Raw genomic sequence first — 15,434 nt, forward strand, 5'->3', positions numbered from 1 at the left:
TTATGTCCTATAGTATATTGCTATGGGGCAACGCTGCCGATATTAATACAATATTTGTGCTGCAGAAGAGGGCTATTCACGCTATTTACAACCTAGGTCCTAAAGAATCATTGAGAGCAAAATTCAAAGAAATTAACATCTTGACTGCTGCTTCTCAATATATTCTTGATAATGTAATGTATGTTCACAGCCACATAAGTGAATTTGCCAGAAACTGTCATAACCATAATGTTAAAACCAAGAACAGACATAAACATATGATGATGCCTACTATTCGGCTAAGTCGAGTTAGTAAGTCTTTTGTGGGGCGATGTATATGTTTTTACAACAAGATCCCAGAAAATGTTCAAAACAAAAGTATTACGTTATTCAAAAGAATTGTTAAAAAACGTTTGTGTGGTAAAGGTTACTATAACATAAATGACTTTCTTAATGATACCACAGATTGGGAATGGAGTTACCGCCCTAAGGCTATTCAATAATAAGTTTTATTATACAATATTACTGTGTAAACATATTTATTCGATGAAAAAAAAAGGCCGCTGAGTTTGTTGCGCCCATTCTTCTCAGGTCTGAGGCATTCATTTTGGAATGGGTGGTAGTTTTTGACTAAAAAATATTTGATTTTGAATTTGAATATAAATAACTATTCCTTGTTTTTTATATCAATTCTCATGACTGTCGGACGGAGAGGGGACGCTACTTGTTGTAATTTTATGGTGCACTAATTCGCACATCCCGCTTTAGTGACACTTGTTTTATTTTAGTATAAGGTACATATTGTGTAAATAATAAAATTTCATTTTGCGTCGTGCGGGCGGGCTGCTGTTGTCGAACTATCGATACTTTGTTATCGATATATGATTTATTATAAGCCGGAAATCATCTATAATATCTATAGGGCTATCGATATAACATTGAATATTTAGATTCAAGTATACTATAGTATTACTGTGTATCGAAAATATCCATACTATCGATAGTTTATCGATATTTATGGCTTCAATTATCAGCTGTTATAATATCCTATTGATAGCGGACTGTTGAACCGAAACACTTTTGCGTGTCCTCTCATTTATATTAGGTAGATATGACGCCTGGCTCAAATGTCGTTTGTGCAATGTACAGTGTGCAAAAAAGTTTTTGAAGTGAAACTTCTTTAGGCGCATGAGAGCGTTTGACACCGATTGAAGAAGAGTATTTCTTCCTCCTCGGGCTTCCCTACTAGCCTTCTATCGTGCAGGCTTAGCGCGCGGCTGCTAGTAAGTAGAACATCTTCCCTACTAGCCTTGTATCGTGCAGGTTTTATTTTTTTAAATCTAAGATGGCTGCCGCGCAAAATTATGATTTCAACATTATGGATATCATTTCCGAGGTTCTCGAGGGTGCTGAAAACGAATTTGGGATCATTTTTGAAATCCAAGATGGCCGCCGCTCAAATTTATGATTTCAACAATATGGATATCGAATCCGAGGTTCTCAAGAGTGCAGAGAACGAATTTGGGATCATCTATTAAATCCAGTGCTAGTTATATGTGGCAATAAAGTGTCACGTAAATATGGGACGTTTTTATCCAAGATGAGGGAGAAGGACATTGAGACCGATTGAGATAGAGTGAGAAATAGCAAACGTGTCATGAAGCGTAGGGGTCACCTGGTGTTAAATAAGCCGCCCACAGTCTCTTGCAACACCATAGGAATAACATCAGCGTTGCCAGCCTTCAAGGAAGCTGTACGCGCTTTTTTTAAAGGTACCCATGCCGTATCGTCCTGGAAATACCGCACAAGGAAGTTCATTCCACAGCTTTGCTGTACGTGGAAGAAAGGTCCTTGAAAACCGCACTGTGGAGGACCGCCAAACATCCAGATGGTGGGGATGATATCCTAACTTGTGGCGGGTAGTGCGAAGCTGGAATTCAGAGGCAGGAATCAGGTTAAACAGCTCTTCGGAACATTCCCCGTGATAAATGCGGTAGAAGACACACAATGAAGCGACGTTTCTACGCAACGCTAAGTGATCCAGCCGTTCACAGAGCACTGGGTCCCCGACAATTCAAGCCGCTCTGCGTTGCACGCGGTCAAATGGATCGAGCTGATACTGGGTGCGCCAGACCAGAGATTGCAGCAATACACCATGTGTGGCCGGACCTGCGCTTTGTACAGCGCCAGAATGTGGGCCGGCTTGAAGTATTGCCGTGCTCTATTAATAACGCCCAGCTTCTTCGAAGCCAATTTGTCTTTGACCTCAAGATGGCCACGGAATTGGCAATTGCTCGAGATTTTGAGACCCAGTATTCCGATACTAGGCGAGGCTTTAAGGCAAGTGTTGTCGAAGAGCAGTGATACGACAAATTGGGTTTTTTTGGTGGAAAGGTTCAAGGTTATGGTCGACGATTACCCGAGAGAGACCTGCAAGGCCCGTGTATACGGCATCACCAGTCCTGTCGTCTGCATAGCAATGTATGTTGGAGGTGTCCAACATATCATTGCTATGCTGATACAATCTCAAAAAAACTGTTAATGGATCGATTCCTGGGAAGTGGGATCTTTAGACAAGTCTCTACCTAGCAACAACATATTAAATACATAATTATCATATACGTGTAAATCATGTGTATGTGTATTGGTGCATTTGTTAATTCGAACACTCTTGTTTGACGTTAAAGTACTATTTTTTAAGTGAAGCTGAGCGGAGCCGGGTGACTCCAATTGATTTCTGAGTTAAATTGTTTTTCGGCCATTTCTGGACCGATTTTAAAAGATTAGAATTCATAGAAAGCTTTCAAAAATTTCTTGGTTATTGTCTAGAATTTTGAATTTCGACTTGATTCAATAATTATAATTAAAAACAAACATTATTTACAAAATATTATAAATTATCACGTGCTATTTATATTTAAACAATTCATGTTTTTAAAGTATTCAATTGAAGTGATTTTATTTGAAGTGTGTGACTTCTAGGATTAATAAACAAATATAATTTGAATACAAAATTTTATGAACGATGCGGGACTCGAACCGACGACCTCTGGCGTTCCGTACCAGTGATCTCAACTAAGCTAACCGTTCGAGTGACGCATCGTCATAAAATCTTGGATGCTTTGTTCAAATCTCAGGTTGTGCCTTCATCTAGAGGATCTACTTTACAGTAATTGTTAACCTGCTCAATCCAGATATTTGCATATTAGGCAAGTGACTTGAGATTTTGCTCTTGTAAATCTACTGTTGTATACTACTACTACTCTACTGTTATAGGAAATTGACTTGATTGAGGTTGTATTTGTTACATTTGGACTTTTCTTCTTGAAATAGATATTTCTAATAGATGACAATGATAGCGATAGAGTACAAATAAAACATAGTAAAAATATAACTTTTTAACAATGGAAAATAAATAAATCTCAAACAATAACACAAATATTCTTTTTTATATTTTTTTTTATTTATTAAAATATTTTTGTTTTATTTCCATATCTTTTTTCTTTCTTTCTAATAAAAATGACAGTCATGACACACAAAAGTGTTTCAGTTCAATAGTCCTTTATCAGTAGGATTATAATTGATAATTGAAGCCAAATAATATCGATAAACTATCGATATGTTCGATACCTACACAGCAATACTATAGTATAATTAATCTAAATATTCAATGTTATATCGATGGCCCTATATATATTATAGATGATTTCCGGCTTATAATAAATAATATATCCATAACCAAAGTATCGATAGTTCGACAACAGCCGCCCGCACGCACGACGCAACGATGGAGTAGCCGATTACAGCGCGGCCGTGAGGCCAGCGAAAAATTGCCGGGGCCCGGTAGGTGCGGGGAAAACATCTCGCTCCACCCAGATACTCAAGGCCGTTGGCAGATACAGCACCCTTAAATCGGCGAAAATGTGAAAAACCGGAGCCGATCCCCTCCCCTACTCTCCCACAACAATATGACAGCGCTCGTTAAAGATATTTTCCTCCAGGAGACACTGCCAGAGTCGGGGAATCCCTCCCAGAGTATTCTCAATTTGGCCACCCGTCGTACTCTGGACTGTATAGACTGCCTCTTACCTAATATTATACCGGTATGTTCGTTTATGAATGGATATATATTTGATATTTTGGCGTTTGTAATTTGTTTTGAGAATAATTATTATTATTGTAATCCGAATTTTAGAATTTAATCTTGGGCTAGTACATGTCCATTTTTATGGCCCTTATGAATTATATACTTAAAACAGACGTAGGCCATTCTAATGTATTCTGAGACTTACGTCCTATTTTCATTGGACGATTTTTGCTTTAGGTAAATTATTATTATTTATTTAGCTAGGCTGTGAGTTGTTTGCAATTGGTCTTAAAATAATTTTACTTGTACCAGTCGGCCTCCGGATATCCCACTCACCGGACGAAACACAGCGGCATAGCCGCTATTTCACGCCGGTTTCGACTGGGGGAGTGGTATTTCTGACAAATTACATTGATTGTTTATTTTATTTATTTAGAGCATTGGTAACAAGGCCAAATCAAACGAAAATACAATAAACGAATATTTCAATCATATTTAAATAGGTTTATAACTGCAATAAAAATTACGTTTATAAAAACTGACTTCAAAAACTGAAAAGTATCAAATAACTAAAATTTAATTTAATACACCTATTATGCAAACCTGTGTTTGAGCTACCTATTGATAGATCTTAAGTCGGTGCCACCACACGGTTTTTTTCAAATTATCCATACGCCGTTGGTCTCCTTATAAGAAAAAGAAATAAAAAACAACTTGAATTCTCCAAAGCTCGAATTGTCGGGGACCCAGTGCTCTGTGAACGGTTGGATCACTTGGCGTTGCGTAGAGATGTCGCTTCATTGTGTGTCTTCTACCGCATTTATCACGGGGAGTGTTCCGAAGAGCTATTTAACTTGATTCCTGCCGCCGAATTCCACCTTCGCACGACACGCCACAAATTAGGATATCATCCCCACCATCTGGATGTGTGGCGGTCCTCCACAGTGCGGTTTTCAAGGAGCTTTCTTCCTCGTACTACTAAGCTGTGGAATGAGCTACCTTGTGCGGTGTTTCCGGGACGATACGACATGGGTACCTTCAAAAAAAGCGCGTACACCTTCCTTAAAGGCCGGCAACGCTCTTGTGATTCCTCTGGTGTTGCAAGAGAATGTGGGCGGCGGTGATCACTTAGCTCCAGGTTACCCGTACGCTCGTTTGTCCTCCTATTCCATAAAAAAAGGTATGAAAACAACTGGCTGGATAATCATTAGATATATATATATATATATATATATATATATATATATATACTTGTTTCAAATTAAATATTCGTCATGCAGTTCTAGGTATTAGGCCAAATCCGGGTAGATTGATTAAAGCGAATATAAGAATATATATTTCCTTCAAGTGCTACGATATGCCTTTTACATTTTTTTACTTCTATGACCAATTATATCACTCTTTATTCTAAAGGATGGTTAAATTTTAAGGGCCGATGTTAATTTTGAATAAAATAGAATTATTTGGGAAATTATTGTCATTTCATATTATTATGATAAAATGGTATGGTCATTTGTGTATGGAAAAAAATATCGGCCAAATAGCCGCCGTGACCTCGGCGGCACACCTCCATCCGATGATCCAAATTTTAGATGACGCTGAGGCATAATTGAGGTTCAATGCAGTTAATGTATCGAATTATCTTATCATTTACCTCTTGAATTGTTGATGGCTTATTGACGTACATCTTTTCTTTCAAATAACACCAAGGAAAGAAGTCCAACGTTGTTAAATCACATGATCTTAGAGGCGGCCAATTGACATTGACACCACGTAAGATAACACGGTAACACGGCTATTGAATTAGTCGCGAATTGAGCCATTGTTTCGTTAGCTGTGTGGCAAGTGGCACCATCCTGTTGAAACCGCATATCGTCTACCGCTATAACTTCCAATTCAGGCCATTAAAATTTCGTTATCATCTCACGATAGCGAACACCATTCACAGTAACTGCCTGACCGGCCTCATTTTGGATAAATACGGCCAGATGATGACGCCAGCCCATAAACCGCACCAAACAGTCACTCTTTGTGGGTGCATTGGTTTTTCGACAATCACTCTTGGATTAGCATTCGCCCAAATGCGGCAATTCTGCTTATTGACGAAGGATTGACAAAGTTTGGAATGGTGAAGAGATTTTAATTCTTGAGTCAATTGCACCTTGTAAGCATGTAAATGCAAGTCCTTATGCATAATGTTCATCAACGACGAGCGTGAGAGGTGTAATTGTTGGTCACGACGACGACTTGATGATGATCACTATCGCGAACAGCAGCAATATTTTCTGCAGAACGATCTGTACGAGCATGCACTGGTGTTTTCAAATTTCCTACAGATCCAGTTTGCTCAAATTTTTGTACGATATTTCCGATTGTACGCACATTTGAACGATTAAATTGACCAAAAACATCACGAAGTGCACAATATGCATTTTGATTTGAACACTTTGATTCCTTTTGTAAATATTTTGTATAAATATATTAAAATAAATAAGATTAAGTTTTAAATATTATTTAGTACTTATATTAATTAATTATTTAAGTATTTCTATTTGTCTATGTCGTTTATAGTCTTACAAGCACGTATATAATTTGTTTCAGATATTATTAGAAAATTAAAGTTTATGTAATCTGAACACCGATTATTACCGTTAAACTTAGAAGACACATACTCAAAGCTTGGTAGTCTAATCTAACGTGATTCTGGCAAATCTATGGTATATCTTCCACAGAAGCCACAGTAGGAAGAATAGAATAGAATAGAACTTGACGTTTAGGTGTTATTCACATTCAACATCGGGCCGTAAAATTTAACCACCCGATACTTATTGAATATTTATGCACTTAATATCAATATTTGTGGGGATAGGATTCATATGTAGGTACGAGTTTTGTGTTAACTTTAGTTGTGATCATGTTTGAGGGTTATAATCGTTATGCCCTAAGCCCTACGGGGTCAAACAGAATTGCAATATTTCTTAATGACCGTAACGATCACTTGATGTTAGCTATGTCTGCTGCCCTTACACTTCAGATGATAGCAATACTCCTTAAGTGGCCAGCTTGAAGTATTCTCACGCTTTTTTGATGACATCCATTTTCTTCAAATCCATCCGTTGCAACCCTGCTTCCCCTGTATCAGCTCGAAACATTTTACGATTTAATTAAGCACTGCTCATACTGTCGTAGGTCTATTCTGTGAGTGGCTTCCCCACTTGGCAATTAGTATTACAAATAGATGTTTTTTCTTTGTCATATTTAGCTGATGAAGATATTGTTCCAAAAAGTGACAAATTCAAATATTATTATTCAAAATAGGATTTAGAATCATATTTTATTGGCCGCCAAAAACTACCACCCATTCAAAATAGTGTGCCTCAGACCTGAGATGATCGGGCGCAAGAAGTTGGTTTACAGCATGACTATTAATAAAGTACAGGGCTAAGCATTCCAGTATTGTGGAGTTGAATTAAGGGAATGCTTTGCTCACCGCCAAACATACGTCGCATGCCCACGATTAGGGTCACCTCAAAATTTGTTTATTTACAGTCCGAAACTGCTAGTTTATTCGGGTAGCCTGGGGAATAAAAATGCAGATACATTTTATTAGTGAGCCTCACAAACAGAATCCCTTAAATTTCTAAATTTTCTCTCATGCCTTGAGTAGTAGGTACTCTGAATGCAATGATGTATGATGGTTGGATCAATATTTGGGGAAATATCTTAAAGTTCCAAACGTAAATTCTGTTGTGAGATTCAATACGAAATCCCTTAAAAACAATATATATTAGGTTATAGTAATTCATAACTATGAATAAATCATTAATCGCAACTATTTGTCGTTTGCGGCTAAACCACACCAGCACTCCTCCTCTAGTCTAGTCTGACTAACGCAAAAACGTCACGACGTTAAAACGTCATTACTCATTGGACTAACGGCAGGTTTCAGAAGTTTAAAACTATAAAAATGTTTTATAAAACACCAGCACTAACATAAAACTTTGAAAATTCATCATCACCGTACAAATGCTCATAGATACGTGGCCTCAACTTGACATTGCCTACATTGTGGTGGTGTTTCCGCAAAAGCCGCTACTATAAGAATAGTTTAGAAATTATTTGCTCTTTGGCTGTCACGTAACAAAATGTACTCTGTGGCTGTCATTACTGATTTGTCACTTAGATTAAATGTTTATTTTGTTTCGTTTGTTTACAGTTTTCGTACTTCGGTAGCAACCGTTTATCGATACATTTAAAAATGAGATGAAAGTTAGAATACCTTTATAAAACTAATTCTACTATAACTTCTAAAAATGCGAACAGTGCCTAAGTGGGTTAACAAAATCCACGAAGCTGATAAAATTGAATGCTCTAGGTAATATATAATACTAGTCTAAAATAATTTATAGAAAGCTATGAAAAGAATCGATTTAAAATAGTCTATTTTCTTTTAGTGTCCAAGCAATCTGCTTTAGTCCTGATGGCACTCAATTAGTAGTTGGGGCTGGGGAAAAAATTATGGTGTATGATCCTCTTGAGGGAGGATTGCTTCAACTTCTCCAGGCCCATAAAGGTCCAGTTCATGCGGTAGACTACTGTATAGATGGCAGAAAGTTTGCCAGTGGAAGTGCTGACAAAAATGTTATAATTTGGAACTCTAAAATGGAAGGCATTTTAAAATATTCGTAAGTACAGATGTGTACCAACTACAACCTTCTGAGATGGTTATACATCCACTTATCTCAACTCACATGACTATTCGTTCTCTCTAACTTCATGTTCAAGATCAAATGAAAAAACATAGTATCACTCATCATCATTATTACATGATTATATAATTACTAGCCATTCCCACCCGCTTCCTTGGGCGAATTTTAATAGGAAGGATCATTGGAATTTGAAAAATAAGTAGTCATAAATCATCTAGGATAAATTTCGCATCTAATGGTGGTAGTTTCATGTCGATATGATCAGTGGTTTAGGCGTGAAAGTGCCTCAAACAATGACCATTTTCATTATATATAATATATATAGATCTTAGGCCATTGCTGACAGTCTGCTCTAGGTAAATCAATGATATTTTTTACTCATCTTAATTTATTCTGCTTGCATTACCTGAGTTCTCAACTTTATTAAAATTGTTTGAAAGTAATAATGCTTAAACTGCTATTTTGTTTCAGACACAGTGAAGCAGTTCAGTGCCTTGCATATAACCCAGTTACATTCCATTTAGCATCATGTGCATTATCAGATTTTGCATTTTGGTCAACTGATGTGAAAGCTGTTCAAAAGTATCGTGTGTCTGGTAGAATAACATGTTGCGCTTGGTCTGCTAATGGTCAACACTTAGCCATAGGGTTGGCAAGTGGTATGGTTTCTATTAGAGATAAAGTATGTACAATCAAAATATAAATCTTACAATATTTTTGTTTCAAATTTATTGTGTCATGTTTTCTTTATGAAGCAGTGGTCTTGTGTATAACTAATATACTTTACACAATTTACTACTTCAGAAATTAGTCATAGACAAATGACAAACATATAATATTGCATTAAGTTCTTATGCAGCTGAATCTTATTTTTTTTAAATATATATAATGTGTGCAATTTTGTATTAGACACCATAAGTATTTTATTATTTAAAATTTTCAGCTTGGTGATGAAATTCAAAAGATTGTTAGAGATGCTGCAGTATGGGCAGTGGCTTTTTCTAAGAATGTACTGCTGATCACAGATTGGAATGAAACTCTTTCTTTTTACAATATAGCTGGACAACAAATATGGAAAGAGAGATACATAGGTAATCTTGGCTTTATTATAAACAAACACAGACCTGCAATGCCTCAATGATGATTTTGTGGAGGTGGAACCATTAATCCTTACCATGGTGCCCCTATTTAGATCCTTGCCCGCCATTACCAAAGTGCCTTAATAATTTCATGTGTTTGTATATTTCTTGCTTTATTAGTTTGGTAATGTTCTTGTCATTCATCTGCTGATACAAGAAACTGGCTTGTGGAGATTGTTGGTGCTACTTCATTATTATGAGTTAAGAGTAAAGTTACATTTTAGGTATTTAGCTGTTCAATGAATGATTGAAAAAACTTAGTGTCTAGTTATCAATATATAATTTATACCTATTGCTTTCTTTGTTTCACATGTGTTCCAATTTATGTAAATGCTGATCCTCCCTTAACATATTAGGATGCAAACATACTTCATTATTTGTAGCAAATATTTAATAACTGAGATTGACTAGCAAGATAAACTTCTCAATTGTATTTTCATAGAATTTAAGAGCAACAAGTCAGCCCCATCACACTCAGTCTTCACAACCAACTCTTACTACAATTTTTATGTAGTTATTATCATAATGGAGTTTCTCTCTCAGAGTGTCATTTGTTTCCAAAGTGGTAGTAGTATCTAGTATGTTAGAAATGACATTAAAAAGAATTCTAAAGAATCAATTTTGAAAAATTTAAATGCTTTTTATGCCTTTAACACTGACTAAATAATTTATATGATAATAAAACCGTCTGTTCTTACTCTAAATCTTATGAATCCACATCTGATCAAAGTTCCGAATTGTTATGGAGATGTACTGTGAATGCTTATCATCTGCCCTAGCTAGGGGTATTATGAATACAAGTCAAGACTCTTCAAGCTTAACCCATTGGTTGGTGTTTTCAAAGGTTAAGTATTCCTTCATGGAGCCTTATTGACAAAATCAGATACAAAAATCAAAGCAAAATATAAGTTTTAGTTTAATGCATGATGTATTTATATAAGTCTATGTTTAGATTTTGTCTCTGAATAGACAGTGTCTGGTCACTCTACCGTGTGTAACAGTGAAGTTCATAATTTATATTATTTGCAGGTATAGCAGCTCTGTCGATACATGTCAGCGGGGCATTAGTGCTCGTCGGGGGAATTGGTGGATGGAGTGTGCTTACATCTGAAGGTGTCATTGTGCTCACTACGGAACTCGAGTGGGTCTGGTCCATCGCTCCGTCGCCTTCTTTTGGAGCGCTGGTAACTTGCATTAAGAATTGTTAATATGCAAGGGCATAAGCAAAGTTTACAGGTGGTTGTCAACTAACATATTTAGCGCAAAGTCACAACTAAACTTCAAGCCTGATTTGCCTCCAAACTCGCAAGTGTGCTAGGTTCCGAAAATCGCACAACCTTTTTAATAAGCATGGCAAATTTCAACTTTTTCATTATTGTGGTTTGTAAGATAGACAGATGCAGCGCACCGACAGACAGACGCATGGACGCACTGCGGAGTCTAATTAATAGGATTCCCGTTTAATTAAGTGTGTTTTCGTCTATAGAGTGATTTCTCTAGATTGAAAGGCTCGTAAATAATGTGTTAGGCACGCGGTGGTGCCCACAGCCTTATAAAAACTAGATTATTTTGAATTTTACAAACAAAACAGTGATCATACATACACAGAGAGGAGTGTTGTCAGTTTTGCTACATCCGGCTGTTTACAAAACGGCGATCGCCGCTCCTTTTTTAATACCTATAGCCTCATTGAGTCCACATTTAAAAATTTCAGCGTTATCATGGAGAAGTAATGGTGAAGATCGATTCATGAGTCGGGGTTGTTTCTCTGTTAGTTTTGCTATTATTGTTCGGAGTTCGGCACAGTAGACATCTCCGTTATTTCTTGACCAGATCGGAGAAACCTATAATAGTGAATAACCCCACGCTGAGACCACGAAACCTTACCTTTTTATTACCAATAAAGCTTTGCTTTAGGACACTGTTGCGACGTTTTATCTGGGGTCAGCTATTGCATTTTTCGCTTACGGTTATCGTAAAGAGTCCACTTGTGATCGCATGTCACACAATTCGATCCAATAATCCTTCATTTCACAACACAAGTTTCAACTCACGTTTCTGTCTGCAGATCAGTCAAATCATGAAGCACCCTTTTTTCATATTTTTTATTTTATTGATTTGACGCAAATGCGTCAATATTGTTGTTAAGGTAACATTACAGCATGTCGCTAATTCCTGGGTAGTTTGGCTCGGATCGGCTTCCACCATCTCTTTCAATTCATTGTTATTCACCTGTGTGGGTCTTCCACGTGGTTGGTTCTTCAAATCAAAGTTTGCACTATGAAAACATTTACACCAAAATGGCACGGTGCGTTCATTAGCAGTCCCCTGTCCCAACGCAACATTGATATTGCGAGCTGTTTCTACCGCGTTACTTCCGCGTCGGAAGTCGTATTCAAAAATCACTCGAAATTTCGAAGCATCCTTTCTTGTCTAAGCCGAATTAAAAAAATAAACTGAAAGTCGATTATCGAATGATTTTTTAAAACAAGAACTACATATGTACCATGTGAAAAAAGTTTCACTCAAAAATCTCAAACCATGAAGGTTCTATGTCAATTCGAAGTACCTATTATAATAAAACGGCAATTTCATATTTAACCTCTATTATATTAGATTAGACTAGCTGACCCCGCAAACGTTGTATTGTCATATAAATTAATTGCGATTTAAAAAATAGATGTTGGCAGGTGGCCTCTTCCTAGACCTATGTACGCATATATATTAGATAATCTAACAGCGATAGGAGGAATTTACATAATAGGTATAATTTAAATATTACAATCTATTAAATGTAAGTCATAAAAGGTCATCACGTAAATACAAAAAAGAGTAAGTTTTATTGAAAATATGTTAAATTTGAATAAACACTATTTGAAAGTGTAAATGCACGTGAATGTCTAATGTAGTTTATATGTTTACAGGCGGTGGGGTGTCAAGACGGTAGCATCTGGTGCTACCAGGTGGTGTTCAACACGGTGCACGGTCTGTTCAGAGAGAAGTACGCGTACCGGGAGAACATGACGGACGTGATCATACAGCACCTCGCCAGCGGCAACAAGGTCCGGATCAAGTGTCACGACACAGTGCACAAGATTGCCATTTACAAGCATCGACTAGCGGTTAGTGTCTTAATATATTATATGTCCAATATGTAATCTTATTTTAGATATTTTAGTGCCGACCTGTCACATTCATAACTATATACCGTTCTGTTTTAGTGTGTAGAGCGCAGGGTGGCGACGTCGTTGTAAGTGTATGTAAGTTGGTTGATGTGAGTGATGTACACACGCAACATGTTTCAGGTGCAACTCCCGGAGCGTGTCCTGATATACGAGCAGACTGACAGCGAGGGCATGATGTACAAGGTGAAGGAGAAGTTGGTGCAGAAGGCTGAATGCTCGCTGCTCGTTACCACGAGCACGGCACTGTTGCTGTGTCAGGTAAACAAAACACGAGGTCATGCACTCGCCAATAAAATAAAACAAAAGGCAAGCCAACCAAATTGGGGCATGCCACTTCAAGTGAAAAAATCTTAGCCAACAATATTTTATTGAATGTTGCAATATATTCTTGAATGTTCTTTATGTTCATAAGCAAATTAACGAATTTGCTAGAAACTGTGACAATTTTTCATTATTTCATTTCATTAACATTAGTTAACACGAGGAACAAACATAAACTTGTTATGCCTACTACTTGGTTAAGTCGAGTTAGTAAGTCTTTTATTGAGCGATGTATATACTTTTACAAGATGATCGCAGAAAATGTACAAATAAATGTGTTACCAAATTCAAAAGAGTTGTTAAAAAACGTTAGTGTCGTAAAGATTATTATAACATTTTCTTAATGATACCACAGACTGCGAATGGTGCGGACGCCCTCAGGCTATTTAATTTGCTAGAATTTATTTTACGATACTACATAATATATTCTAGCTAAATTAAGAAGAGAAGTAGCCCGCTGAGTTTGTTGCGCCCGTTCTTCTCAGGTCTTCGGCATATTATTTCGAATGGTTAGAATACCCAATAGTGATTTTGAATCCTATTTTGAATAAAAATATTGAATCACCTCATCATTCCTCATAGCTTTTGTTCAGAAAGAACCGAGAACTCTCCACTTGATAGCTCGAAGACAACAATCATTAACGGCTTCTTTTGTATAACAATATTGAATGCCTCCAACATGCATAGTTATCAGTACTGGACATGCCATGATATGTACCTGCCATGCAGGTCTCTCTCGGTCGGAGGCTGGAGAAACTTGTGTCGTTTGTAGAATGGGGTACAATGAGCCTTGTTTAACGCGTTGTTCACTTAAAAAAAAATCCATTTGTCGTATCCTTGCAATTCGACAACAATCCCCTTAATGCCTCGCCGAATTACAAACTCTCGAAATCTTGTATGATTACCAATTCCGCAGACATCTGGAAGGCAAAGACAAATTGGCTTTCATGCCGCCTCACATTGTTATAACTCTACACAACTCATAAAATGGCGTAAGCCACATATGCAGTATTGCTGTCATGTCATGTCACAGAGGCATAACTTTTCTGTGTGTCTTTTAACGCAATCATCACGAAGTGCTGATTGAGCTGATTTTTGCCGCCCAATGTCACTCACCTTCGCATCACACGCCGTAAACTTGTATGGCGTAAATTATAAAGGAAAATTCTAGCACATACAATATCAGAATGAATTTTCTTGCGTGTTGTATAGCCATGTTCTATCGTTGTCCTGGAAACATCCAGGACTGGCAACGCTCCTGTGATGACGGCGGTTGACCCTAACCAGTTTTCCTTCTCTTCCCTAATAAAATATTTAAATGACCGAAGGACACGAAGTTGACGATGGTGGGGTCACGCTCTTGGGACATGCCGGCGCCGATCCGCTACGTGAAGGTGAGCACTCTACACTTGGAGGAGGTTCTGTTACTGGGCTTGATGAACGGTCAGGTGAGTGTTATTATTGACTTTTTAATTTATTGTGATGTAGGCCGTTGACGGGCGCACCACAGGCCTGACAGGACATAATTATGATATGACATAGAAGAGAAGCGCATTCGCTTATTAAAAAATGTAAACATGACCATATTACCATTTTCTAAAACTATCAACCAATTTACCTTCTGAGCTATGCGTACGAGCTGTTTTCATGTTGAATCATCTCATGTGAACACTTAATGAGTTTTAACCTCCTAAACAGGCCGAGTTTTAAGAAGGACATAGTTCTATAAAGGACATGCAGTTTATACAGAAGTCTGTAGAGTATAGTAACCCTGTGTTTATTATTGAGTGTTTGACTCTTTTGAGATCTGGTCTGTTTGGAGACTTTGCACCGGTGCCTGGCGATATAATTGAATGCTGACCAGTCTTTATGATGCTGCACGATTGACCGTTCAGAATTAGTAGACTAAACATATTGGATGTATTTGAATTAATTCTGGTAACTTAGATTTCCTTTTTTGTTAATGTATTTGAAAGTGCCTGTGATGGTGTAATTGAAATAAATATTTTGACTT

At 37.2% G+C, this 15,434-nt stretch overlaps 1 protein-coding gene across 1 annotated transcript in view; it reads left to right on the forward strand.

Annotated features, from left to right (window-relative positions):
- The first annotated feature begins 1,246 nt into the window (after window positions 1-1,246).
- Window positions 1,247-15,434, forward strand: part of LOC126978883 (intraflagellar transport protein 122 homolog) — a 33,592-nt gene continuing 19,404 nt past the window's right edge. Inside the window, exons 1-8 of the mRNA XM_050827997.1 lie at window positions 1,247-1,262; window positions 8,283-8,441; window positions 9,247-9,457; window positions 9,719-9,866; window positions 10,944-11,098; window positions 12,839-13,036; window positions 13,220-13,357; window positions 14,749-14,868. Of these exons, the coding sequence (XP_050683954.1) occupies window positions 8,380-8,441; window positions 9,247-9,457; window positions 9,719-9,866; window positions 10,944-11,098; window positions 12,839-13,036; window positions 13,220-13,357; window positions 14,749-14,868 (1,032 nt within the window). The 5' untranslated portion in view covers window positions 1,247-1,262; window positions 8,283-8,379. The remainder of the gene's footprint in view (window positions 1,263-8,282; window positions 8,442-9,246; window positions 9,458-9,718; window positions 9,867-10,943; window positions 11,099-12,838; window positions 13,037-13,219; window positions 13,358-14,748; window positions 14,869-15,434) is intronic.

This window comes from Leptidea sinapis, chromosome Z (assembly GCF_905404315.1).
Source record: "Leptidea sinapis chromosome Z, ilLepSina1.1, whole genome shotgun sequence".
Classification (NCBI taxonomy): domain Eukaryota; kingdom Metazoa; phylum Arthropoda; class Insecta; order Lepidoptera; family Pieridae; genus Leptidea; species Leptidea sinapis.